Source organism: Solanum stenotomum, chromosome 9, assembly GCF_019186545.1.
Source record: "Solanum stenotomum isolate F172 chromosome 9, ASM1918654v1, whole genome shotgun sequence".
In the NCBI taxonomy this organism is placed as follows: domain Eukaryota; kingdom Viridiplantae; phylum Streptophyta; class Magnoliopsida; order Solanales; family Solanaceae; genus Solanum; species Solanum stenotomum.
This window is the reverse complement of record NC_064290.1, coordinates 8,844,508-8,871,040: the sequence shown is the minus strand read 5'-3', so window position 1 is coordinate 8,871,040 and position 26,533 is coordinate 8,844,508. Positions and strand designations below refer to the sequence as shown.

Sequence of the window (26,533 nt, the reverse complement as noted above, 5' to 3'; positions counted from 1 at the left end):
AAACATAAATGTCAAATTCAAAGTGACTGCTAGCTTCCTGCTATAGCACTGCTCTTCATTGGAAAAGTATTGAAATAGTCATGTACATGATTCCCACACACCCCGCCTCCTTCAAATATATGATGAAACATTTGCTCATATTGCTTCCTGCCACTTTTTAAGAAGAACATTCTGAGCTCGATATATAACCTCCTAATATATTCAAGACACTAGGACACTCAATCCCAAACTAGTTAGGGTCAGCACTCAGAATCCTATTTATCCCTCCCCTTTATTTAGGTGACCCTATTAATCAAACAAATGCAAAACCTGCTCTATTCACTTCCTGCCATTTCTTCAGATGACAATCCCTTAAACCTGAGATATAAAGCTACTAATAGCTAGCACTGCAACACTATGCATCCTAACTTGATATCTCACATTCATATTTGAGTGTTTAAAACAAATTGTATTACTACATACTAAAGTTGAATTAAAGGTGAATTCCACGTACTAGATCTCAAAATCAAGGCAGTAATCAGTATACAATCATTCCTAAAACAACAACTAACTAGGAAAAATACTATCACATACCGGATATCTACTCTCTGGTAGAATGACATTTTGAGGCAATCGATTTCGATTTTTTGCATCCTTCACTGGCTTCTTCTTCTCCGGCCCATCTTTATTTTTCAATTTTTTTGACTGAACTTGAGGAGGTAAATCATCAAAATTGTCATCACAGTCCACGATTTTCTTTGACGTAGATGCTAAATCAACGCATCTTTTTTTTGATTTCTTCACATTGTTCACCTCTTTAACTCGTTTTTTACCTTTGTTCTACTTCTTGTTCTGCTCCTCCTTGTTCTGCTCACCCTTGTTTTGCTCACCCGATTCTTGTGAGATTCCCAAACTAAAATTGGGACAGTCATTAACTTCATCAGTAGGAGATGAAACTTGACCCTTCATTCGACTCCTTCTATAAACTTTCTGATTCGAAGTACCAACATCACTAAGTATCCGCGGACTTCTTCTAGGCGATTTTCGTGCTCCTCCTTCTTCTTCCATTAGAATTCTGTGCTGAAAATGGGGAAGAAAGAACAACAAAACCCTAAAATTTTCGGACAGAAGAGTAGAAAGAAAAGAGAGAGAGGATATGAGCGAATGGGCAACACTTTTCTTGCTTTAGTTTAAAAATTACATGAAAAGGAACAAATTTGTTTTAAAATTGTTTTAAGTAACTATTGCTAAAAGTTGACAAAAATAATAATAAATTAAAAGTATACTTAAAAATGGTATATTAAATAAAAGGCCTTCACTTATGTAATTTTTCCAATAATAAACGAGAAAGTGAACGCAGCCCGTAAAACCTAAGCCCATGATTAGGAAAAAGAAGGCCCAAGAAAGACAAAGGGTGATAATGCCTCTCCATTGTCACTGTTTTTCTTGTCAATCCTTTAGTTCTGCAACTGAAACTTGTTCATTTCTCTAGCTTCCATTTTTCTCCACTCCTCAATCTTTGGAGGTAACGAATTTCTTCAAGATTCCGCTAAATTCAAATACCCAATTCACCCAAAAACTCCATCACACAAACCAAACAAACTTCTCTTTGCACACTTCAGTTCAATACCTATGTCTGACCTGGATGACATTTTTTTAGATGCCGACGATTTCAAGTCATGTTTACCCTTAAAGAAAGTCCCATACGGTGACGTTTTCGAAGCTTCAAGGGCAGGAGATGTCGACCGTCTCAAATACCTTTTGGAGTCTGGTGTTAACGTAAATGCGAGGGACCAATGGGATTCAGTTGCCCTTTATTATGCTTGTCTTGCCGGTCATCTTGATGCTGCCCGAATGTTACTGGAGAGTGGTGCTATATGTTCTGAGCATACTTTTGATGGTGACCGTTGCCATTATGCTGCCCTTAATCTTAAGGTGAGGAAACTTTTGAAGGCCTTTGAAGCTCGGCCTCCTCCGCTTGGACCTTTGCAAGGTGCTTTAAGAGATACGTTCTTGGCTTGTTGGGCTAATAAGAAATTTTTCGAACAATCTGATGGTCAAGTGCCTATTTCGGGTATGTGTGTGCATATTGAGCTTGGAAAAATTTGTCTTTGATTATAACTGATATGCCTCAATACTGAATAATTTGGGATAATGTATTTTAGTTTTTTTTTGTCTACGAGAAGTAGAGGTCTGGATAGATATATTATAGCTACTGGAGGAAGGGAAAATGGTCTAACTTTGAGATTGGAGTGTGGATTATTGGGATTTTATGTGAACTAACCATGGCATCTAGGTGAAGAACTTTAGCACCCTGTGTAGGACTTAGGACTCATTTGGTTGGGATACATGCTATCCCGGGATTAGTTATCCCACCTTCAATGTGGGATAAAAATAACACTACAATCTCGGGATAACTAATCTTGGGATAAGTTATTCCGCAATTGTACGCCAACCAAACATGCGATAAACTCATTCTAAAATTAATCATGGGATAATTATCCCTATTACTTGCGCCAAACGAGCCCTTAATTTGTAAACAATCCTATTCTCCAACTAAAAGCCATTCTAATATGGAAATTACCTGCCTGGTCCTAGGATCAAGACTCTTTTGTTAGACTTATTAAGAAATTGAATCTTTCTTCTTAAGGAGTGCGTGGTAGTATTAAAAGCATTGGAGTTCTCAATGTGACTATAAAATATCCTGGCATTTAAAATTCTCTAAATTGCTTGAGTTGTCTTTGCACCAGCTTCTTCTTTCTTTTAGAAAAGTATCCCGTTTAATACATGATAGAAGCAGACTTTGGCGCATAAGTTCATCAATGAGTTGGGATTATAGAAAAAAGGGAAAAAAGTTGCAGCTGAAAGAGAGAGGTGATGATTAAAAAGCGGGACGTCAAAATAATCATCTACAAATAGCACACAAAGCAAATATGTTTAGAAGGTATACAGTCTTTTTGAACCCTATAATCTAAAGGCAGTTCATTCTGCGAACCCATCAAAATAGCATGACATGTCGATAGTGTTCACTCTACATAGCTCCTTGACCTTCATAGCTTCTGTTATGCTTGTTTTTTGCCAAATAATGTGATGCTACAAGAATCCATATGGTTGGTATTGCTTATTTAATTCTCATTTGATACCGACCAAGCTGCAATTTACCCTTGTAATGTGAGCGTACTCAGCTAGTCTTGAGCAATAAAATGATGGAGAATGAGCTGTCCCAATTTTTTTCCTTCACCCACTTATAAGAAGTTCTCAGTGTAGAAAGCTACTTATTACTCCCTCTGTCCTAATTTATGTTTCATAATTTCCCTTTTAGTATTTTTCCTGAAAAGAACGTCATACTTTATCATTTAGAAATAGTTTAACTTAAACTTTCAGTTTTACCTGGAATGAGAGGATTTAAATCCACACAAATGTCTATGGCCTGTTTTATACCACAAGTTTCAAAAAAAATTCTTTCTTAAGCCCCGTGCCCAGTCAAATACTATCACATAAAATTGGAATGGAGGTTGGAGGGAGTACTTTAAAAAAGGAAGTCTACTTACAATGCTGAGAAACCACAATTTACAGGAATTTGGCATCAAATTCGGGATCCTTTCTACTCAGGAATCTTAGTACATGAGAAGTACCTAGACTTCCAAAAGTAACTTAAATACAAAAGTAAATACAGAGTCTTTTAGTATGACTCCTTGACTAGCTATTGCACCGTGAATAGTGTAACAAACTTAAATCTCCTCATTTGTTGATGGGATCTGTGCTTTAGTTTTCCACTTTATTACTGTTCCATTCCGGTGTTGAAATCTTTAAACACAGAACCTGATCAGTCAGCCTTTTGTGAATGACTTCCGCTCTCACTATAGGCCTGCTGAAGCCTTTTGTGTTGTGTGATTATATCGCTGGATAGACTGTACTTAATAGAACTTCCTGCGATTGTGAAGTCATGACTTTTTTTAATGGTGTTTTAATCTGATTCCATCATTATTGCTTACTGTTTTCTTACATGAGTTAGTAGTTTTTTTTTTTGGATTCACTGGATATTCTGTTTCTCGGATTCCTTTAGATTTGGAGACTGTGGTTGTACTAGTACTTTGATTCTTTAGCTGTATGCATATATCACACTCTGATTCTTTGTCCAGATTGTCTTCATGCACTCAAAAATGACATGGTGGTCTGGGATAATTAATAGGTAATTCAGAAAACGGAGGATCCAGCTCCAGCGACTTTCCTCCGGATGTTGTATTCTACGTGCAGGGTAGGCCTATTGAAGCTCACAGAGTAATCTTGACTGCACGGTCGCCTTTCTTCGAAAATAAATTTCAGACTGAGTGGAAGGATAGAAAGGAAGTACGATTCTCTAAGGAAAAGCTGTCTTATCATGCTCTTTATAGCCTCATCCACTTCTTTTATTCCGACAGGCTTGATATAGCAGTAGATGACATGGAAGATCTTGTCAGAATTTGCAAAGTTTGCAAATGCCTGTCACTACAAAAAGTCCTTGAGAAAGAGTTGATTCATCAAAAATATGCTGAGTACAAAGCACTAAGGGATGTAGATAACTCCCAAAAACGGTTCATCTTGCAGGGAATCTCTCTCCCAGAAGAAGACCGTCTTCCAAATGCTTTGCATAAAATTCTTCAAATTGCTCTTGTGAATTCCAACAGCGAACAGAACTTGAATCATGATGTAGATGGTCTTATATGTCTTGTCAGTTCAATGCAGATTAGTGAGTTTGAAGATGATCTTGCAGATGTTTGTGTTAGAGTTGATAAGAAAATCTTTCGTTGCCATCAAGTGATCTTAGCATCAAGGTCTGAATATTTTAAAGCGAGGTTGTCACGCATGAAGGATTTTCTGGAAGGGAGAGATTGTTTACCTGATAATGCACTTCCATGCATTGAGGAACATGATTTGACTGTTGGAGCTTTTAAGAAAATGATAGAGTATATGTAAGTCATCTGTTTCTCATTTCTTTTTTGTTTTTCATTGAAAAGCTGCTTTTTACCTCCCCCCTTCCCCATATAAAATAAATAATTTAATAAAATGGAGTTACTCTGCTGTATTTCAGTATGTGTCTGTTGCATCATCAACAACATTTATGTGATTGTAGCTTTAATTGATAACCAGCATGACTCAGTTAGCCCTCCTTAACAAACTCGCTTGGTGTGACTCAAATGACATGTGACTTGGCTTTCAGCTGTGCTTATTTCAGTTGTTTCATCTTCCAACCTCTTGCTAACAAGATCATATTTTGTTAAACAGGTATACTGATGGGTTGAAGGACATTGACCCTGATCAAGTATGTTGTTTGAATTTCTAGTTATAGAATAGTTGCCATAATTAGCTGTCTCTTTCTCCTCTGCATTGATTGCTCAGATAGTTTAGTTTATGATGCATGTAATCTCTTTTACCAGGCTGAAGAAATGTTTGATGCTGCTTCAAGGTACCTGTTGTTTCCCCTTAAACGTGTCGTAGCAGATGCACTGCTGCCACATTTGGAAATGGTTTCTCCTGCTGAGTTGTGCCATTGGCTGGTATTGTCAGACATGTATGTGCTATCTGTCTTCTTTAGTCATATTTCTTCTTTATATACCAATATGCCTAAATTGTATTCACATTCCTTTGCAAGTGTATACCAACATCTGCTCTAGGAAATTTTTTGATCTCTTTGGTTATGGATTATCACCATCTTCTAATCAGTTTGTTTGGATGTTTAAACTTAAAGCTAAAATTCCTGTGTGTAAGTTTGATTTTGTGTGAATAGTCCTGTCATTGATCATCTCTTACTATCTATCTAGAAGAGCAACAGTTAAAGAGTAATATGCATTAAGACCTATGAACAACATTATTGTAACTGCTCCCAAACTTGTAAGAGTTGGTTTATGGCAAAAAAGGGCATAATACATAGATAGACACCTTAACTTTGCCTTGACTGACTACTAAACAGTCCAACTTTGAGGATGCACGTCTAGACACCTCAACTTATCTCTCTCCAATGGTTAGTTGAACACTCCTACTTACAAAATAATTATGTAGACACCTCCAAAATTTATGTGCCACGTCAACGTCAGGTGTCCATGAGACACAGTGTGGACGAGTTGAGGTGTCTAGATGTGCATTTTCAAAGTTGGACTGTTTAGTTGCCCGTTGCAGCCAACTTTAAGTGTCTATTTATGTATTATGCCCAAAAAAAAAGATACTCATGAATCAGAAACAATTTTGATTCCGATTCTCTAACTTCCTTATCAAGAAAAAAATGATAACTTAAAAACTCACGACATCATTAGCTTCTTTATTACAATGTATGGCTCGAGTACATGCATGAGCTAGCGATCTAGGTGTTAGAAGGCTTGTGTTCTGAGCACTAGCATGTTTGTTCCTGCTTAATGTATCAAACTCTAGATGCATATTTCCAGTGTTCTTTTGAAAGTTCTTTGCTAATATGGAGATATGAGATGATGTTGATTCAGCAGGAAATGCACCAAACACATTTAGGAAGCTTTCATCTGATGGTGACATGTCATATGATCAATTTGATTCATGCCTAGCATGGACTTGGTTAATAAAAGGAAATTCATCCAGTGTCATTTGATGTGGCATCTTGGACAAGGCTTAGTATTAATGTCTGTCATACAAAGAGGAAGTAGTTAAGGTGTTGCTTCTCCCGTCAATGTAGATGCTTTTACTAAATGAACTATAGGAAAGCTAAAAGAGAATGCTCCACAAATCAACGACTGTGTCTGGGTTATTTCCATTGTATTTTTGCTTAATAAAGCTAAGTTCTTTGGTTTGTACTTTTAGGTATGGTGTTGTAAAGATTCGGGAGTATTGTCTAGACGCAATGTCATGTAACTTTGAGACATTTGCGGATACCCAAGAGTTTAGGGCAATGCTTTTGACCCTACCACCACCATCTGGCGATTCCGCACTTCGTACAACTGCCCCAAGTGCTCCAGGAGCTGAGATGAGCAGCACAGCTGAAGGAAACGTTTTGGACGATCTGCGAGAGAAATGGCTCGAAGCTGAAGCTGCCGAACTCGATGAGAGAGATGAGAGTGCATTACTTTTTGACAAGCGCCTTGAGATGCTCGTGCAAATTGCAGAACAAGAAAGAACTAATGGGCTTGAATGTAATGCAAGTAGTGAACAAGAACTTGTATGAGTTCTGTTATTTCTTTTATTTTTTGAATCTTATAAATGTACTGTTTTGTTCATGTAGCAAAGTTAATCCCCAAGAGGAAAATAAAAATGATCTTATATGTGAAGTTCTTGTTACACTTTTGGCAATTGGAACATTTTGTCTTCTTTTTCTTCGCATTCTTTTAACTAACTGGCTTGGTCTTTTGATTGTATCCATCATTTACAAAAAGAACAATGTAAATATAACTAGTAGGATACTGCTTCAAGAAATGATGAGGCAAAGTATCCTGCAAGTTTTCATTCAAATCTCATATCAGTTTCATGAAGAAAACAAGATAGCTGTCTATTTGAAATCCCTGGTAATCTGTAAGTCCAGAGAGCCTAAACATTCTTTAAAAATATACAAGTTACTTTTTTCTTGCCTTGTACCACCCTAACCACATTGTGGTGATAAAGAAACGTGACTAATGAATTTATAGGTAATTAACATATTGACCAACTACATGAGATTTGTCCTCTTGAAAACAAGAGTTGAGGACCAAATCAGAAGAAGCATTCCCACCAATCCATCAGTGACAATACGAACGATATTATCTATACTTATTTTCATGAATATCTCTATCTGTTTTGTTGCTGCTCCTCTTCTGTGACTTAGGAAGAAGCGTTCTCACCATCACTGGGTGCAGCCGGAGATTCATCAGAAGCAGCAATGTCTTCTTCAGGGATGGCCTCTGGAGTATCAGCTTTATGTTGCAAGCTCCAATACATGATGCTTGCTGTGAGAGTAAGGATCATCTTCTGGTTTACCTGTTTGGCAAAGTCAGTTTAGGACTCGAGGCTAAGATTTCATAAATAAGAAATTGCCAGGATGCAAACATCAAGAAGTTTTATGGTCAATGGTCATGATCAAGGAAATTGCTACTAGCTATGAAGCAAAGAGACATTTTGGTGCTATTACATGAAGCAGAACACTAATGGTACATCTAAATTGGTTTCATGGTGTTCATTGGAAGTCTTTTCTGAATGAATCTGGGCTGTAGCATGCAATATAACTTGTGGTCTGTGCGATATGGCATGTCTAAATATATAACGATCTAGTATGGTGTACAAAATGCGGGCACAAAAAAGCAGTTTGTTATCTGATATGTTACCTCTATTATATCCTCTGGCAATAAGAAGATGGAGCATCCAAGTTTCCGTGCAACACTGATTGTGTAAGTTGCATTAAGCTTCTTATCCTCGTCTGCAGTTGCATTCATAATCATCAGTATATTTCATCAAACCCAAAGAAACAAGTCATCGTTTCTCAGTCACAGAGAGAAGAAAATCTTTTCTCAGATGGTCAAACAATTAATTGTTATTATCTCAGAAAGTCGTCTTTCTTCTTGATTCCAAGTTTCTTCAACAAAGAAAATGACTTTCTGAGATAATAACTATTAATTGAGTGGAAATATGAGTATATGACTATTCAACTCACTGAATCTTCTCTATTTGCATATAAATGAATCCTCATGTTATAAGTGTGTACCTGTTTCCCCCTTGGTTACAACGCTCCAATTCACGACCCTTGGCTCGACTGCACTAAGAAGTTCTAAGAAGAACATCCCATTTGATAGACTTTTGTCCTAACAGAACAAAACAACGAAACTCAGATACCGTGAAACAGAAACTGATATATTGGTCTTGAAGCTTCTTTTTTTTTTTATCACCTTGAAGCTATCTATTTGAGATTTTCTGCCTGCACTCTTCACTTTTTTGTTTGCCCAATTTAAGATGTCAGCATCTGTTATTTCCTTCCCTTGGGCATGGAACCTCAAGTTTTTCAACAGTTGCAGCATTGTGAACCTCATTAGCTGCCACAAAAAGGCTGAGAAAAGAAAACGAATCTTTTACTTCTCTAACAATAGAACAATTAATAACACCTAAATCATTTCTAAAGTCACATCGCCAAATGTTTGCGATATCCATCATATTCACTATAAAGAATTGACTTTGCACATTAACAACGTAAATCTCTTTATAATTTTTTGCATGAAAATGAAAAATAATGCCAAAATGGAGATTCAAAAGAGAGTATCACTACCTAATATGAGCTTCTTGTTTCCTTGTACAATATCATTTCCAGCTACATTCACAAGGGAGAAATTTAGTTCTTTTCCAATCCGTATGACTTGGTTGCAATTCTCAACTTTTCTAAAAGGCATCTTAATTGGGGGTTTTGTTGCTTGCTTCCAGTTGACTGATCCTGGTGCAATTTTATCGAGTACCTCGAGGAGCACCCACCTGTATGTTAAGAGGATTATCATCAACTCACATTTATAATGTCTAAATAATGTCGAACAAAGAAGCAATGTACCCACCCAGTCCGGACACTGTCAAATAGATTATTTATGTAGGTATCAGTTCCAAGGCTGTTAATCCACAACCGGAAGCATCTTTCTTCTCGAGATGTTTGAGCATCATCCTCCATCATCTCAGCAAAAGATATTTTCTTGGTGTCCACTGACAATCCATTCCTAGACCAAGAAAAAAGAAACTCTTTAATAGACGGAAAAGTACATCATTGTGAACTCCACATATCGTAAGCATCAACTTTTAATAGATTATCTTACTATTCATTCAAAATCATTACTTGAATAGTAGACGAGGGTTCACACAATCAATTAGTTAATCTTTTACCAAATGATATCAAATCAGTTACAAGTAGAAACATAGACTGCTGAACAGAAGCAGCAGCTTATACGTTAGTTATTAGCATTCTTGTCACGATATCTCTCAATCGAAGACAAAGATTACTGAAGAATGCTGATCTTAAACAAAACTAAGCTAAGCTTGAGAGTTGGCTTAATTCAGCTTGAGGTTTTTTGGTCTATAATATTTGCTATGAAAACAGATTAAAACTTAATGAACAAAAAAATGGAAGTAGATAATTGGTCTATGGAAAAGAACTTGTTAATCTGACCTGTGTTGGAATATTTGTGCAACAAATGCAAGATTTAAGTTTGGGGATCCCTCAACAATATCCTGTGGGGTAACATATCTTTTGCAATCGAGTTTCTCTGCTTGCTCAATAATTAAATTTGCTCTTTCAGTTGGATCTTTAGTATCTAGTGTGTTAGTTGTACCATGTTCAGGTGCAAGAGCATTGAGTAAATGAGCATAGGCCTCTCCGTCCTGCAGCGAACAGAGAACAAACATCAGAAATAGAGTTTGAGAATCCTACTTTCACAGATGAACTAAGGTGCAGACTAATTAGATTTTCCTGCTTTGTGTATGCCTAGTTTTCTAGACCTCAGTCTGAAAGAAGACAAGAAAATTCTGAGTTTCATATGTTATGTCAAATTTAAGTTGATAATCCATAACAAGACAGAAAAGCTAACCGTTTAACGAAGAGAGAATATAATGACATTATTTGATGGTGACATGCTCTCTTTTGCTAATTTTAGCAAAATGCTTGTGTTGTATTGCCAACTCTAAATCTTAAATAACTTAATAGGAACGCGTCACAGATTTAACAGCTATACATGGATGGTTTACATTGGGGACTAGCCAATGTGCAAATGAAGCATAAAATTATCTTGTTCCATAATTCTCAATGAAGCAACATATTGATTGTGCAGTTCCGGTTGGGACAAATATGAGAAAGAGAGACTGTAACGACTAACGATCCATATTGAATGATTTAAACAGATAACAGAACTCAGGGTTATATTTTTAGAAAAATACTCACAGATACATCCAACTGTGCTAGTGTAAACTTCATTTCTAGGAAACAATAGATGTCCTTCGAAATATAGTGCTACCAATTTCTAGAAAGGTAGTTTGATATTGAATTTGTAAAACTATCTCACCTTTAAATCAGACGAAAAATTATTGACCTGCTTCTTATAGCCTGCCTTCTTTAGATGGAAGTTCATCCATTTCAATAAAACCTTTTCTGGAGCTAAACCTAAGAGCTCCTCCACATCCTGCAAATTTTACTACTATTATTTTACCTATCAAGGTGCATTAGAACTTCTACAAGCATTACTCCGCGTTAGAACCAAAAACAGGAGAAACCAATCAACTAATTAGCAAACCTTGCTGTCCTCCACCAGTTCCACAAGTTGCGGTGTTTTCTTCAAATTGAGATCAGCTAATAGTTGTATCTGTTTTTTTTTTCAACACAAGAACATCAGATATGATACGAGTAACATTTCCAGCTGCACGAAGAACATATGGAACAGGCATAGTAGTAGAAAAATACCTTGATAATTTGAGAAATCAGCCCAACAACCAGATGAGGCTAAGAGAATAAAAAACATAAGAAACTTCAGCAGCTATAATACTGATGATTAAGTAATTCATATGTAGGAGATTTTACATACTCTTGCTTCAACTAAATCCTGTGTGCCAATATTGACAACTGTGCAACCGATTGCTTTTGCAGAATTGAGGCAAAGAGTGTGATTCTCATTTGTCTCCCATGGATTTAGAACCTTTTTCGTATTGATTGCACGCTCATCTATAGTACCAGGGACGGCAACATTGATAAGCTTACTGCATTACATGGTTTAGTTAATGAATCAATAAACATGCAAGTGATCAAATGATTAAGTGAAACAAGAATCTCCCCAATATAATCATCATATTTATCCTAATTACTCCCTCTAATTCAATTTGTTTGTCTTACTTTCATTTTTAGTCCGTTTAAAAAAAGAATGTCTCTTTCTTTTATTGTAAAGTCTTTGCTTTCTAACTTTCCACATGACATTTTTAAAAAACACAAGATTAAACGGCATTTTTGGTACATTCTACATAGTTTTAGTTTAAGATGAAAAGATTCAAAAGTTTCTCTTTATTTCTTAAACTCTGTGTCAAGTCAAACTAAAACACTTAAATTGGGACGGAGGGAGTAACACTTACCACAGAACAACGCCACCTTTCACGAGTTCAAAGAGTGCATTGCCAGATGGATCTATAGGAAGAAAATCCTTCAAAAACTTGTCCTCTCTGAGAAAGCTATTGATGTGTGCAACATATGATGCCTTTTCAGATTCACTAATATTGTGACGAATTGTTGTTGTTCTGGCCTTGAGGAAAGAGGACGACGTTTTTAATTTTGTATTACCCAATTTAGCAGTTGCTCGTCCTTGTAGATCTAGATATAACTAGCCAGCCAAAAACAAACCACACTTTAGTTGACACAGGGAACTTATGACACGACAACAACAACAACATACCATGTATAGTCCCACAAGTGGAGTCTGGGATGGTAGAGTTTACGCAAACCTTACCCCTACCTTGGCAAGTAGAGAGACTGTTCCCGATAGACAAAACTTATGAGACACACATAAGAAATAAAGATAAGAAAATATCAGGATAACCAAGTAAAGGTATGAGAGAATTTCAGCTTAAGGCAGGTTGATAAGCTCATTGATTTCACTCATCACAGCAATAACGATATGATGAAGATGAAAGCCAAACATGTCAAGAGTAAATTAGACAACCACAAACTTTATGACATTTGGAATTTATGTATAAAAGCCAGAGTTGTAGTTCATTTCTTTTGAATCCTAAACGTACATACTGGTTCATAAAACTAAGATAACAGAGAAATAAACAAAAACATGACGAAAATGTGTGGCACTCACCCGAAGAAAGGATTCAAAATCAATCTCTTCAGTCGCATCAGTAGCTGACTCGCTTAATATGCGGCTAATGTCATCTGCACTGAGAATATCCTTCAAGGCCTTAAGTTTGCACATAACAGATGGTAGATTGCCCAGTGTGGCCTTTCCAGATTCATTCGACGCAGAAACAAACTGTAACCAAATTTCAGCTTAACAACAAGAAGAAATTCCAGGACAACAAAAAAAGAATTAACAAACTCAATTAACAACAAGTTTGGATGGCTGTTGTTACACATTATATTGTCTCGTATCGTAGTGTTACTTTAAATACAATGTTCTCTTTGTTTGTTACTTAAAGTATTTGTTGTATTGTATCGTTAAATCCACTGTTATCTAACCACAGTTTGGTGTGATAGCATTGTTACCATTTTCTAATCCTATTGCACCCTTTCTATTTTGACTGTAGTTTCCCGACCAGCTTGCGCACACCTTAACTAATTCCACCCAATACCTGATACCTTTCACCAACAACAAATACAGAAATTCATTGTTATGTAACCACAAGTTTGGCGTGATAGCATTGTTACCACTTTCTAATCCTATTTCATTCTCTCTCTTTTTTTTTATAACTTTTTATAACTGTGGTGTCCCAACCATCTTGCGCATACCTCGGCTAATTCCAATAGATACAACAATCCTATTTCACCCTCTCTTTTTTTAATAACTGTGGTGTCCCAACCAGCTTGTGCATACCTCGACTAGTTCCAATAGATACAGAAATCCCATTTCACTCTTTATCCACCTTTTTTTATATAACAAATCCACCCGGCCTGCCCATACCTTATTTTTTCTTTGTAATTGTAAGTTTATTCGATCATATTGCTAGTATGTGACATTACAAACGATACAATCAATTCAATAATGTCCGTGTTCATCAAAACAATACAATATAATATGAAACGATACATTATGAAGAGAATATTAGACATACATTGGCATGAAGGCCACGGAGCTCGACTTGTGTGAATTGGCTATGAAGCCATTGATCAGAAACGACAACGCCAACAAAACCAGACATTCTCCTTAAAATTGCAAATCAATTCACAAAATCAATGCCAGATTGTATTTTTAATTAATTGAGATTGAAGAAGCATAGAATTTTCAGAGAATAAATGTAATTAGAGGTGCACTTTATGTAGTGTGATGATCACATGATACATGATCATTATTTAGTTAGAAGGTTTGTGGGAATTGATAAATAAAGTAAATGTTTAGGGAAAGAAAATGGACAAATCTTGGTTCCCAGTAGGCATTTCCTGTTTTACCAGGAAAATGGAAGGAGAAAAATTCGTTTTACCTATCGGACCCGCGAAATATTAGGGGACTATAGACTATACAAATACACAAAAAAAAAAAAAAAAAAAAAAAAAAAGCTTTTTTCTTTGAGTAAATTTTAGATTTAGCAAATATAAAAATCATATTTGTATTGTATAACTATAGTTTGTATAATTGCGCTCCATAACAAACGTTAATCTATATATTTCGATATACATATACATAAAAAAAATATGTATTTGGGTCTATTTGTATATTACGGTATACAAATGGGTCCTGCATTTGTATATTTCGGTATACAAATGGGTCCTGCATTTGTATATTTCGATATACAAATGGGATGACAAAAAACATGGAATGTTTGCTGCGAATTACAAATAATATACAAATGGGTCCTGCATTTGTATATTTCGATATACAAATGGGATGACAAAAAACATGGAATGTTTGCTGCGAATTACAAATAAAAGAAACTATGGCTATAACATTTAATTTGAATTAATAGTTTGCTATTTCATACAATTTTCCATTTTTCTTTCCATCTTTGTTACTTCTTTTTTTAAATATAATTTTTCTTTTATTATATCAAGGGAGGGGAGGAAGAAAAGAGGATGGGAATGTTCCATTGTTTGATGAGTTTGACACCTCCACCTTAACGCATGAAGTTCACCAAATGAGCTAACCTCTTAATAGGGTTCTTCGAAATCAAATTGTAATCGATTAGTTAATCGTAAAATTGATTTATTATGATATTGGATTATTGGATAAACGAATGGTGAATAGATTAAAATTGGGAAAATTGTATGAAATAACAAACTGTTAATTCAAATTAAATACTATAGTCATAGTTTATTTTATTTGTAATTCGCAGCAAACATCCCATTTTTATGCCATCTGGTTCGGTATACAATTAGTCAATTTCGGTATAAAATTACCCATTCGGTATACAAATGTATAAAATGCATTTGTGTTTGTATAAAGCGAGAGAAAAGTGTATATACAAATACATATACATATATTTTCGTCCTATACACTTATAATTATACAAATACAGATCTTATTATACAAATTACAATGTATAAATGAATTTATACGAAACTGAATAATTTGTATAAAATTGAATGTATCTAGTGAATTATACAAATCAAAAGCTCCATATCAAACATAAAATTTGCTATGGAGCGCAATTATGCAAACTATAGCTATAACCTACAAATATGATTTTTATGTTTGCTATATGTGAAAGTTGCTCATTAAAATTTTATAATTAACGGCTTATCGATGCGACGTTGATTACTCAAGTTTCTTACTAGGCAAAATCGTTAATCCGTTAAGAGTTACCATGCTACACTTTTACTTCTAGATATATCAAGTATATATTATATTATTATGAAAAAAGTATTTAATTACATAAACATGCCTACCATATTTACTAATTCTACATATAGTTTGAAATAATAACATATTGTCTCACTAAGTAATACCTCCATACCACATTTCAAGTTGGATACACCTAGATACATGTATTTTTGCTACCAAATATAATTTATAATAAAGATACATAGGGAGATAGGAAAGAGAGAGAGAGAGAGAGAGAGGAGGGGGGGAGGCAGGGAGACAGGCGAGCGAGAGAGTCAGTGTATCCTAGATACATGTGAATTACACGAGATACATGTATTTAGAATACCAGATACATAGAGAGAAAGGTGAGTGAGGGAGGGAGAGTGGCAAGGCAGATAAGAGATATGCGAGTGAAAAAGTCAGTGTATCACATATACATGCGAATCCATTTGGGTAAAATGTATTTAGAACAAATTATATTTAAGTTCTATCCAATGTATTTGAGATACATGTATATAGACGTGTCAAATACATGTATCTAGGGACCAAAAATAGACACGAATGGTAATTTTAAAAACTAACGGAAAGACACGTAATTAGGCCCTAATATAGTGAAATTTATGTTATTTTCCCAATTATTATTAACCTTAAAACCTTTAATATTCTACCACAATATATTAGGGATAATTTCAAATATATACAATAAAGTAATTAATTAGTTTACAACAAATATAGTCATATTTTATTTATATAAAAATAACCAAAAGTCATACAAAGTATACACTGACTATACACTATAGCTTGCCAAAAGTCACACAAAGTTTACACTGACTATACAATGTAGTGTACATATACATGAGTTATACACTGAAAAAACTAAATATAGTTTAAATATTCATGAAGTATACATTTGATTATTCAATCTTGATCAACTCGAAATCACCTCTAAACAATCCCAAATTTTAGATATGAAATCCTCTCGGTGTTTCAAGTCTTTTGATTTATAATTTACTCGAAACGATTCACATTTGTGGTACGTCAAATTTTAAAGAAAAAAAACGAAGAAAAAGAAGACGACAACGCATAAGAAGAAGACGATGAAGGATGAAGAGGAGGAGTCATTAATAGCGAAATGGAAAGAAAGAAGAAGAAGAAGGTTAGAAGCCATTAATGGCAAAATGGGAAGGAAGAAGAAAAAGTTTTGGGCCAATTTCAGTAATTTTAAAAATTTGGCTAAATTTTTTTTAGGAACTTTCGCATATAGCCACTAAAAAATAGCCTAATTATGCTCCATAGCTATAGTTTGTTATTACAATTCGTAGCTACGTGTTATAGGGAGGAGAGTGATGAGCGATATTGGGAGAGGGAGGATAGAGGCGAGCAAGAGAGGGCATAGAGTGGAAGAGAGGTGAATTGTCTATGTATATCGGTTAGATAATTGTATATTATACATATGTATTTGTATATTCTGGCGAGAGAGATTGGGAGGGGGAGGAGAGAGGCGAGCGAGATTGGGAGAGGGAGGAGAGAGGCGAGCGATAGAGGACCAATAATTTGTATAATTCGCATCTCGTTTGTATAATTCGCAGGTACATTTGTATAATTCGCGTGTTTGTGTATAATTGAATAATATAAAGTCTGGAATTATACAAATATAATAAAACTCGAAATAAAGAATTGATACAAACATAAACATATGAACTTTAAACAATTATACAAATTAATTATATAAATTATATTATACAAAATCCGAAAACTACATGTTTATACAAACTTTAAAAAGTTATACACAAAAAGATTGAATGTATATGATGAAAAAATTGAAAAACCAAAGGAAATCATCGTCATATGCAAATACAAATCAAACAAAGAATTGTCAGTTGCGAATTATACAAATGTGGTGAATTATACATATACAAATGTGGCTAATTATACAAACTCGAAGTCAGCCAACGTAATTAATGGTTTATGTTAGTCGCGAGTGGTAATTATGTCAAACTATAACTATGATGAGTAATTAAGTAGTATAAATTTGCTTAAACGCGTAATTTTCCCAATTTTTTATAATGCAAATGGTTGCATGGCCATTTTGCATAATTTTCCCAATATATTATTGTTAATCCTAGAGCCCATTTAATTTGCTATCGTAGTTAGTGCTGTCAATATGAGCTAGTCCACACCCACCAGGGCTAATCTATACATGCTTTGAAATTTGACGAGTCAGATAGGCCGACCCATTTTTCTTGTGGACCAGAAAATGGTCAGTACATCCCATAAGTATGTGGGCTACAGGTTGTGCCGGGCCAACCCATTTTTTTTAAAAAAGTATTTTTTTATAAAATTTTAAATTAAATTATAATTTTAAAATATTATCATAAATATCGACAAGACAATATTACATGGTGTTAGTGTTATTATTATTATTTTAATCATTATGTATTTGTGTTACTACTTGTTAATCAAATTCATAAATAAAATTATCTTTATAATATTTATTAAGTTTGATTTCAAGTAAATATATATATAGCTAAATAAAAATATTAACCTAATTGTTGTCCAATGATCACAATAAAACACAAAAAGTATGACAATATTCCATCCTTGAAAAAGTGATAAATTAACTCCTTAAAAAGTTTTCATGAAACTTATGGCATATCCAACACCAAAACATCATCTTTAACAAACACATCTAAATCAACTCGTGACAATGTTGTCTTAACATCTTCATTTTCATCGGTAGTTTATAAGAAAAGATAACTACTAAGAGAAGATGACTGCCGGTAAATAGGCTACGGCCTACATAGTGATTCCCTAGAAATTTTAGGGAATCATTTGTGTATTACATAATTACATATTATATAAACATAATTTGTATTTCAATTTTAATATTTAAAACTTTAAACATAATTTGAGTTTGGACTATTGTTATTTTTAATACTCTATTTTATTTTTATTTGGTCGACGGGCTGACCCTACTCATATTTCTCAAGCCCCACAAATCAGGAAGTCAGGCTAAAAGGCTTTTTTCTTAAATGAGCTCCAAAAACCTTAGTCCACTCCTATTGAATCACGGGTTAGGCTAGGTCGACCAAATAGGCATAGCCCATATTGACGGCTCTTATCGTATTAATGATTATATTACTATTATTAACCCTAAAGAGTAAAGCCATATTTATCCAGTATCCTCTATTGTGTGCTCAGTCGCCCTTAGGTCTTTTTACTCAGTTTTGGTTCGTCTCAAATCTAAGTTCTTTTGGCTAGATCCTTCTCTTTCGCTAGTAGGTATTGGTCAGGTAAGGTCTTCATCTATCCATTCATTTCAGGGAAAAATGACAAATATATCCCCAAACTATCGTAAATAGTATGCAGATACCCTCTGTCATACTTTTGGGACATTGGTGCCCCTGCCGTTCAAAAACTAGAGCATATATACCCTTTATACTAACGAACATACGTGTCATAATCTTATCCACCGACCCGACATTTATTAAATATCGGATCGACGGATAATATTGTGCCACGTGTCCCTATTTAATCTTCCGTTAGAGTGAAGGGCATATATGCTCTAGCTTTTGGACGGCAAGGGCATCAATGTCCCAAAAGTATGACGGAGGGTAGCTGCATACTATTTACGATAGTTCGGGGGTATATTTGTCATTTTTCCCTTCATTTTATGTAAAAAGAAAAAGTTAATTCGTTTTGAATCTTTTGATTAATTTCTTTTTATCTCTCTATCTTGTGAGTTGTGGATGTGTATGCTTTTAGATATGTGGGTGTAGCACACTAAGGGTGTGTTTGGTATGAAGGAAAACATTTTCCGGAAAATATTTTCACATTTTCTTATGTTTGGTTGAGTAAAATGTTTTGGAAAATGTTTCCAAATCAACTCATTTTCCTCAAATTTACGGAAAATAACTTCCCTTCAAAAATTAAGGAAAACATTTTCCAAAACTCTCCTCCAACCTCATATTACAATTTGTTTTGTTGAAAAAAATAAATTTAAAGCTTATTTTTAAAAAAATATTTTCAGCTTCAATTTTTTTACTTTTTTACCCCACCCTCACCCTACCCCNCCCCCCCCCCCCCCCAAAAAAAAAAAATTAAGTTTGGTTTAAAAAAATATGTCCAATTTCAATTTCAAATTAAGTTTATTTTATTTCAAAAAATAGTTGAGTTTTTTCTACCTCTAAGTTATGGGTGATAAGAGGGTGTTTCAACTGAGTAAGGAGATGAAGATTAGAGAGATGAGTTTAGGGTTTTAATTTGGGATGACTTTAGGATTTATGGGAACTCCGTTTCTATCCATCATTTAAACCTGCTTCTGTATCTTTAAATGTTTAATTTTTCGTTAAGTTGCTTAGTTGGGTTGTAGTAATGGTTCTCCCACCAGAGGGTTAGTGTGGGTGTCAATCACGACGGGAAGGATCGTGACACTTTGTTCGTGTAATGATAACTCTAGTATTACTTAATTGCTTAATTGAACCAACAATAACTTTTCTGTGGATTGTTCATGTACTAGGGATTTGTGTCTATCAAGATACGTATGTCCTAAAAAATTTATTACTTTCAAACCGAAAAAACCAGAAAAACTGAACCAAACCGTCAATAACCAAATTGACGGTTATTTTTTTTCGTTTGGTTTGGTTTTAGCAATTTAAAAAACCGATTAGATTGATTTGGTTTTGGTTTTAACCAATAACCGATCCAAACCGAACCAGGAACATCCTAGTATCTATTGTCTAGAGTAAGAAGAGCATCAATCAAGTATATATACAGAGAAGTTAATGGAGTTGCGGACCAATTAGCAAGTAGTGGATGTTTGTGATTTAGATAATTTTGGTAGCTTGATGATGTAACTCTATTCCCTCGAATTTTGTTATTTCAGTATTTAAAGGGACAAAATAAGTGCTATGTCGCCTAGACTAATTTTCTTTTGTAATGACTATTAATCATGCTTAATGGACAAATTTATTGGCTACCAAAAAAAATTATATTTCCCCCTTCTAATTTACTTAATGCAGTTTGATTGAATATAAAACTTTAAAAAATAAAAATTGATCAAGTCATGTAGGAACAAGGTTCAAGTCTACCGGTCTGTTAGGATGCCTCAACTGCATACACCACTGCACTTCCACTTGACACATATTGTAATAATAAACGACTCATCTCGTCGTGACCTTCTCTTGAATTTTCAAAAAAACTTATGTCGTTCCATCCCCGTATGGGCAGAGAACCCGTCGATGTCTCGGTTGTGCTACTGAAAGCTCTGGGGAAGTCAGAATAGGAGAGCACTCATCTTGAGGTGGGCTTACTACTTAGATGCTTTCAGCAGTTATCCGCCCCGCACTTGGCTACCCAGCATTTATCGTGGGCACGATAACTAGTACACCAGAGATGCGTCCTTCTCGGTCTTCTCGTACTAGGGAAAGGTCCTATCAATGCTCTAACGCCCACACCAGATATGGATCGAACTGTCTCACGACATTCTGAACCCAGCTCACGTACCGCTTTAATGGGCTAACAACCCTTGGAACATACTACTAACAACCATTGGAACATACTACAGCCCAGGTGGCGAAGAACTAACATCGAGGTGCCAAACCTTCTCGTCGATGTGATATATTGGGGAATATTTGCTTGTTATCCCTAGAGTAGCTTTTATTCGTTAAGCGACGACCCTTCCATTCGGCACCGTCGGATCACTAAGGCCGACTTTCGTCCTTGCTCGATGAGTGGGTCTTGCAGTCAAGCTTCTTTCTTCCTTTGCACTCGAGGGCCAATCTCCGTCCTGCCCGAGGAAACCTTTGCACACCTCTATTATCTTTTGGAAGGCCTACTCCTCATAGAAACTGTATACCTGAGACTATCCCTTGGCCCATAGGTCCTGCCACAAGGTTAGAATTCTAGCCCTTCAAGAGTGGTATCTCATTGATGGCTCGGGCACCCCCAAAAGGAGGCTTTCTTCGCCTTCATAGGGTCTTTTTGTCCAGGTGCAGGTAGTTCGCATCTTCACAGATATGTTCATTTCACTGAGCCTCTCTCCGAGACAGTGCCCTGATTGTTACGCCTTTCGTGCAGGTCGATACTTACCCGACAAGGAATTTCTCTATCTTAGGACCGTTATAGTTATGATCGTCATTCACCGAGGCTTCGGTCGCCGGCTCCTCTGTCATCAGGTCACCAACTTCCTTGACCTTCCGGCACTGGGTAGGCGTCAGCCCCTATATATAGTCTTATGACTTTGCGGAGACCTGTGTTTTTGGTAAACAGACGCCCGGGCCTGGTCACTGCGACCTCGTTTCTGATGAGGCACCCCTTATCCTGAAGTTACAGGGCTATTTTGCCAAGTTCCTTAGAGAGAGTTGTCTCGCGCCCCTAGGTATTCTCTACCTACCCACCTATGTCAATTTTAGGTATAGGCACCCTCTTACTTAATGTCGTTAGAGCTTTTCCTAGGAGTATGACATGGGCTACTTCAGCGTCGTAGAGCCTGGTATTCGAACATTGGCTCGAGGCATTTTCTCTACCCCTTCTTACCCTGAAAAGCAAGGACACCTTATGTTCTTGAATCGATAATCATCTTTTGTCTAACCTAGCCTCTTTCATCCCTCGGGACTAACAAGGGGTAGTACAGGAATATTCACCTGTTTTCCATAGACTACGCCTTTTGGCCTAATCTTAAACCCTGACTCACCCTTCATAGACGAACCTTGCGGAGGAACCCTTAGGTTTATAGGGCATTAGATTCTCACCAATGTTTACGTTACTCAAGCCGACATTCTCGCTTCTGCTTCGTCCACCAACGCTCACGCGGAGGCTTCTCTCTAAGGCGGAACGCGCCCCTACCAATGTATTTTTACATCCCACATCTTTGGCAGACCGTTTAGCCCCGTTCATCTTCGGCGCAAGAGCACTCGATCAATGAGTTATTACACACTCTTTCAAGGGTGGTTGCTTCTTGGAAAACCTCCTGGTTGTCTCTGCACCCTTACCTCATTTATCACTGAGCGGTCATTTAGGGGGCTTAGCTGGTGATCCGGGTTGTTTCCCTCTCGACGAAGAAGCTTATCCCCCATCGTCTCACTAGTCGACCTTGACCCATGTTATTTTGAGGTCATATCTAGTATTCAGAGTTTTCCTCGATTTGAAACCACTCTCGCAGCTTGCACCAAAATTGGGCTTTTCCCCTAGATGTCCAGTTAACTGATATGCTTCAACGCATTTCGAGGAGAACCAGCTAGCTCTGGGTTTGAGTGGCATTTCATCCCTAACCACAACTCATCCGCTAATTCTTCAACATCAGTCGATTTTGACCTTTACTTAGTTTCACCCAAGCTTCACCATGGTTTTGGATAGATCACCCGATTCGGGTCCATAAGAAGTGACAATTGCCCTATGAAGATTCGCTTTCGCTACGGCTCCGGTGGGTTTCCTTAACCAAACCACTGCCTATGAGTCGCTGACTCATTCTTCAACAGGCACGCGGTCAGAACCCTTGCTCCTCCCACTGCTTAGGAGCTTACGGTTTCATGTTCTATTTCACTCCCCAATGAGGGTTCTTTTCACCCTTCCCTCACTGTACTACTTCGCTATTGGCCACCCATGAGTATTTATCCTTGCAAGGTAGTCCTTGCTGATTCACACGGGATTCCACGTGCCCCATGCTACTCGGGTCAGAGCGTAAGCTAGTGATGTTTTCGGCTACTGAACTTCGTCATCTAGGGTGCAACATTCAAGTTGCTTCGCCTAGCAGCACGACGCTTGTATTACTTTCCTACAACTCCGTTTTCACGGTTTAGGTTGCTCCCATTTTGCTCGCCACTACTACGGGAATCGCTTTTGCTTTCTTTTCCTCTGGCTACTAAGATGTTTCAGTTCACCATGTTGTGTCTTGCCTGCCCATGGATTCAGCAGCAGTTCGAAAGGTTTCCCTATTCAGGAATCTTTGGATCTATGCTTATTTTCAACTCCCCAAAGTATTTCATCAATTACTACGCCATTCCTCGTCTCTGGGTGCCTAGGTATCCACCGTAAGCCTTTCCTCGTTTGAACCTCGCCCTTCACTTTTAAGGCTATGCCATCTTAAGGTGTTGCTAAATGGATGGATCTTATCAACGTCCATGAATGATAAATCATAGATCGAACCGCTGAATAAAAAAATTGGGTGTTATCATAAAGCTTTGTATCGGCTAAGTTCATGAGTTAGAGATAAGCGAACTCGAACCGCTGACATCCGCCGCAGGGTAAATCACAGCCTCTCAGGTCCCCTGACTGATTCTACCATAGAGGCCAACGATAAACAATACCTCCCTCCCGAACATAGCTTACAACGTTCATCGTAATGTGCTCTCCAAAGAGCAACTCTTCTCAAAATCTCACTCAAAAGGCGCTGAATTGGAATCCATTCTAACTAAGGATTTTTGTGGTTCCGGAGGATCCAACTACAGGAGAACGAGGAACGGAGGGCTTTCACCTAACTCTTTGGTCTTAAGAACGTTGGTTTTAAGAATGATTTATTGCCCTTCTCTGACCCTGACTGCCCAACCTGAGAGTGGACAGCTAATGTGTTCCACTTATTGAACAGGGTTCTATGGTTGGTCTGTGACCCCTGAATACCGAAGGCGTCCTTGAGGTGATCTCGTAGTTCCTATGGGGTGGAGATGATGGGGTCGGTCCATAGGTTTTCCTTTTTTTTCTTTTGCCGCATTTCACTCAAAGGGTTGAAGGGAGATAGTGCATCAAGCTATTCGCAAGGGACAACTTGATCCACTTTCCCAGAGATCTCAAATGAGGGAACCCTGGGAGAGCCGCCGACTCCAACTACCGTCCACGTACGATCCATACTAAATCTGACCAACTTCCCATCCTACCTCCTTTACGTTCTTGACAGCCCATCTTTGTCTCAGTAGAGTCTTTCAGTGGCACGTTTCGGTCCTTTTCCCCATTACTTAGAAAAAGTGAGCCACCGGTTTAGGTATAAGATACGATCATTACCTCCTAGATAATTAGACATCCAACCTGTAATCGCAACGACCCAATTGCAAGAGTGGAGCTCTACCAACTGAGTTATATCCCTCCGAGCCAAGTGGAGCATGCATGAAGTAGTTAGATACTTCTTTTATTCTTTTCCCTAGCGCAACTAGGCCATCCTGGACTTGAACCAGAGACCTCACCCGTGAAGTAAATCATCGCACCTACAGTCCAACCAATTGGGAGAGAATCAATAGATTCCTTTTCGGGAGCGATTCATCCTTCCCGAATGCAACATACAACTCTCCGTTGTACTGCGCTCTCCAAGTGTGCGTGTTCCCCCCTTCTTCCTTACCCTGGCAAGTCTTTGTGAAATAACTTCGATGAGAAGAAAAAAGAAGGCGTTAAGAGACCCTCCTGGCCCAACCCTAGACACTCTAAGATCCTTTTCAAACCTGCTCCCATTTCGATTTCGAGTTATGAAAAAAACGGCTCGAATGGTATGATCCCTCTGTCACCCCATAATGAAAGGGGTGGTCTCGTAGTTCTTGATTTGTGAAGATGCGTTGTTAGGTGCTCCATTTTATGTTTCAAAATTATTCTTAAAATAAATTTAAAAATTTAAATAGGAGAGTATTCTTTTGTGGATTTTTCACTATTTAAATAGAACCCACCATAAGTAAAATGTAGTTTTATTAAATATTTATCAAATAAAAAAATATATCTTTTTTTAGAAAACTGATTAAAAAAATGTGTCGTATAAATTGAAAGAGAGAATAATCCTTTATTTGCTTGAAAGGACACACCTAGTTTTTTTAATTCCTTCCTAAAAACTCCTAGATATTTGCTTGTTTGATAACTCAAATCTACTATCTTACAAATGAAAATAAAAGTTACTTACCATTGGAACAAACCCTTCTGGTCACTTTGATTGTAAACTTAGAAAAGAAAACACAAATAATTGAATGATTGGGACCAAAAAAGATCCACATATTAGGTAACAAATTAAAGGTGAAAACCCACAATTGTTTTTTCTATACTACATATTGCTAATTTGGTATAGGCCAAATGCTACAATTGTGTCGGTGAAGTTTACCCACCCCACAAAACACAACACAGGTCCCATGAAAAATAAAAATAATAATAATAATAATAATAATAATATATATATATATATATATNATATATATATATATATATATATATATATATATATATATATATATGTCATAATCACGATGAAGATTTTGGCATGAAACACATATATACACATTCCTCATATTTAATGGTGTAGCCAAACATTTAATAACGAAATTAAGAAAATATCATACTTTAAGATTTAGATCTATGACATAAAATACTTGTTGAACTCCTTAATCACTTTACTAAAACTATCCTTCATGTCACATCGATACATTTTTCACAAGCACACAAATAAAAGAGAGGTTCAAAATTGAACCTCTTTCCTTCGCGCTAGCTTCACCTCTGCTTTTATTTTTCTCTATATTTGTATAACAAATTTAAGCCTAAAACAGACAAGTTTGGCCTCATATTTATTTTTTGAAAATTTTACGCAAATCACATAAGGTTAAGAGAACTAATTATATTATATCCTTACTTTTTTTCAAATTACAAAAATTTCTTAAATTTGGTGGAATCCGGAGACATCCCACAACGTTCCGATCCACCGTGTCCCAATTTTGAATACATCGTTTAATGTCTCGATACATCGCGTCTTAGTTTCGGATACATCACTTGACGTCCTGATACATCGCGTAAAGTGATGTATCCAAGAATAGGAGAGTAGGGATTTTTGTAACTTTTTTAAATGGTAGTAAATTTTAAATAATATGGTAAAATAATTTGTGTATTTATGTAATGTTCCGTAGAAAAAAAATCCTCTCTTAATTAAAACCCAACTTTTTAATGCAAGTATTCAATAATCAAGAAAATAATTTAAGTGTAAGAAGGTAACGTTGGTATATAAAATAGAAAAAGAAATTATCAAACAAAGACAAAATTGATAGGTGCCTAAAAAAAGCGTGTTCAAACAAATTCATTGCTCAAAATAATCATCATAATTTGACTATTTTAACTTAATATAATTGTAAGTTTGTAACCCATCAATATTTTCTTTTAACGAATTGTAGTGT

At 36.3% G+C, this 26,533-nt stretch overlaps 2 protein-coding genes across 2 annotated transcripts; one reads left to right on the top strand and one right to left on the bottom strand.

The window, feature by feature from the left end:
• The first annotated feature begins 1,416 nt into the window (after positions 1–1,416).
• Positions 1,417–7,247, top strand: LOC125877098 (BTB/POZ domain-containing protein At2g04740). The gene is made up of 5 exons (XM_049558416.1): positions 1,417–2,053; positions 4,172–4,931; positions 5,245–5,281; positions 5,397–5,530; positions 6,784–7,247. The coding sequence occupies exons 1-5, from the start codon at positions 1,612–1,614 to the stop codon at positions 7,142–7,144; spliced, it is 1,734 nt and encodes a 577-aa protein (XP_049414373.1). The 5' UTR covers positions 1,417–1,611; the 3' UTR covers positions 7,145–7,247.
• A 145-nt stretch (positions 7,248–7,392) lies between these two features.
• On the bottom strand, positions 7,393–13,963 carry LOC125877096 (fimbrin-5-like). Its single transcript, XM_049558414.1, has 14 exons — positions 13,726–13,963; positions 12,756–12,926; positions 12,028–12,272; positions 11,490–11,661; positions 11,369–11,407; positions 11,202–11,270; positions 10,974–11,090; positions 10,085–10,296; positions 9,483–9,638; positions 9,206–9,405; positions 8,832–8,989; positions 8,651–8,747; positions 8,274–8,365; positions 7,393–7,929 (listed from the first exon to the last, which is right to left on the bottom strand). Exons 1-14 carry the CDS (start codon positions 13,810–13,812, stop codon positions 7,774–7,776), a joined length of 1,971 nt encoding a protein of 656 aa, XP_049414371.1. The 5' UTR covers positions 13,813–13,963; the 3' UTR covers positions 7,393–7,773.
• Between the last annotated feature and the right edge of the window lie 12,570 nt (positions 13,964–26,533).

What these genes read in the sequence shown, in the direction of transcription:
- LOC125877098 (XM_049558416.1), top strand. Translation starts at nt 1,612, where the DNA reads ATGTCTGACCTGGATGACATTTTTTTAGATGCCGACGATTTCAAGTCA. An exon ending in TGGTCAAGTGCCTATTTCGG is followed by an intron (nt 2,054 to 4,171) that starts GTATGTGTGTGC and finishes GATAATTAATAG; the next exon opens with GTAATTCAGAAAACGGAGGA. An exon ending in TGGCTGGTATTGTCAGACAT is followed by an intron (nt 5,531 to 6,783) that starts GTATGTGCTATC and finishes TTGTACTTTTAG; the next exon opens with GTATGGTGTTGTAAAGATTC.
- LOC125877096 (XM_049558414.1), bottom strand. Translation starts at nt 13,812, where the DNA reads ATGTCTGGTTTTGTTGGCGTTGTCGTTTCTGATCAATGGCTTCATAGC. An exon ending in AAACAAGAAGCTCATATTAG is followed by an intron (nt 8,990 to 9,205) that starts GTAGTGATACTC and finishes TTCTTTTCTCAG; the next exon opens with CCTTTTTGTGGCAGCTAATG. An exon ending in CTCAAATAGATAGCTTCAAG is followed by an intron (nt 8,748 to 8,831) that starts GTGATAAAAAAA and finishes TTGTTCTGTTAG; the next exon opens with GACAAAAGTCTATCAAATGG.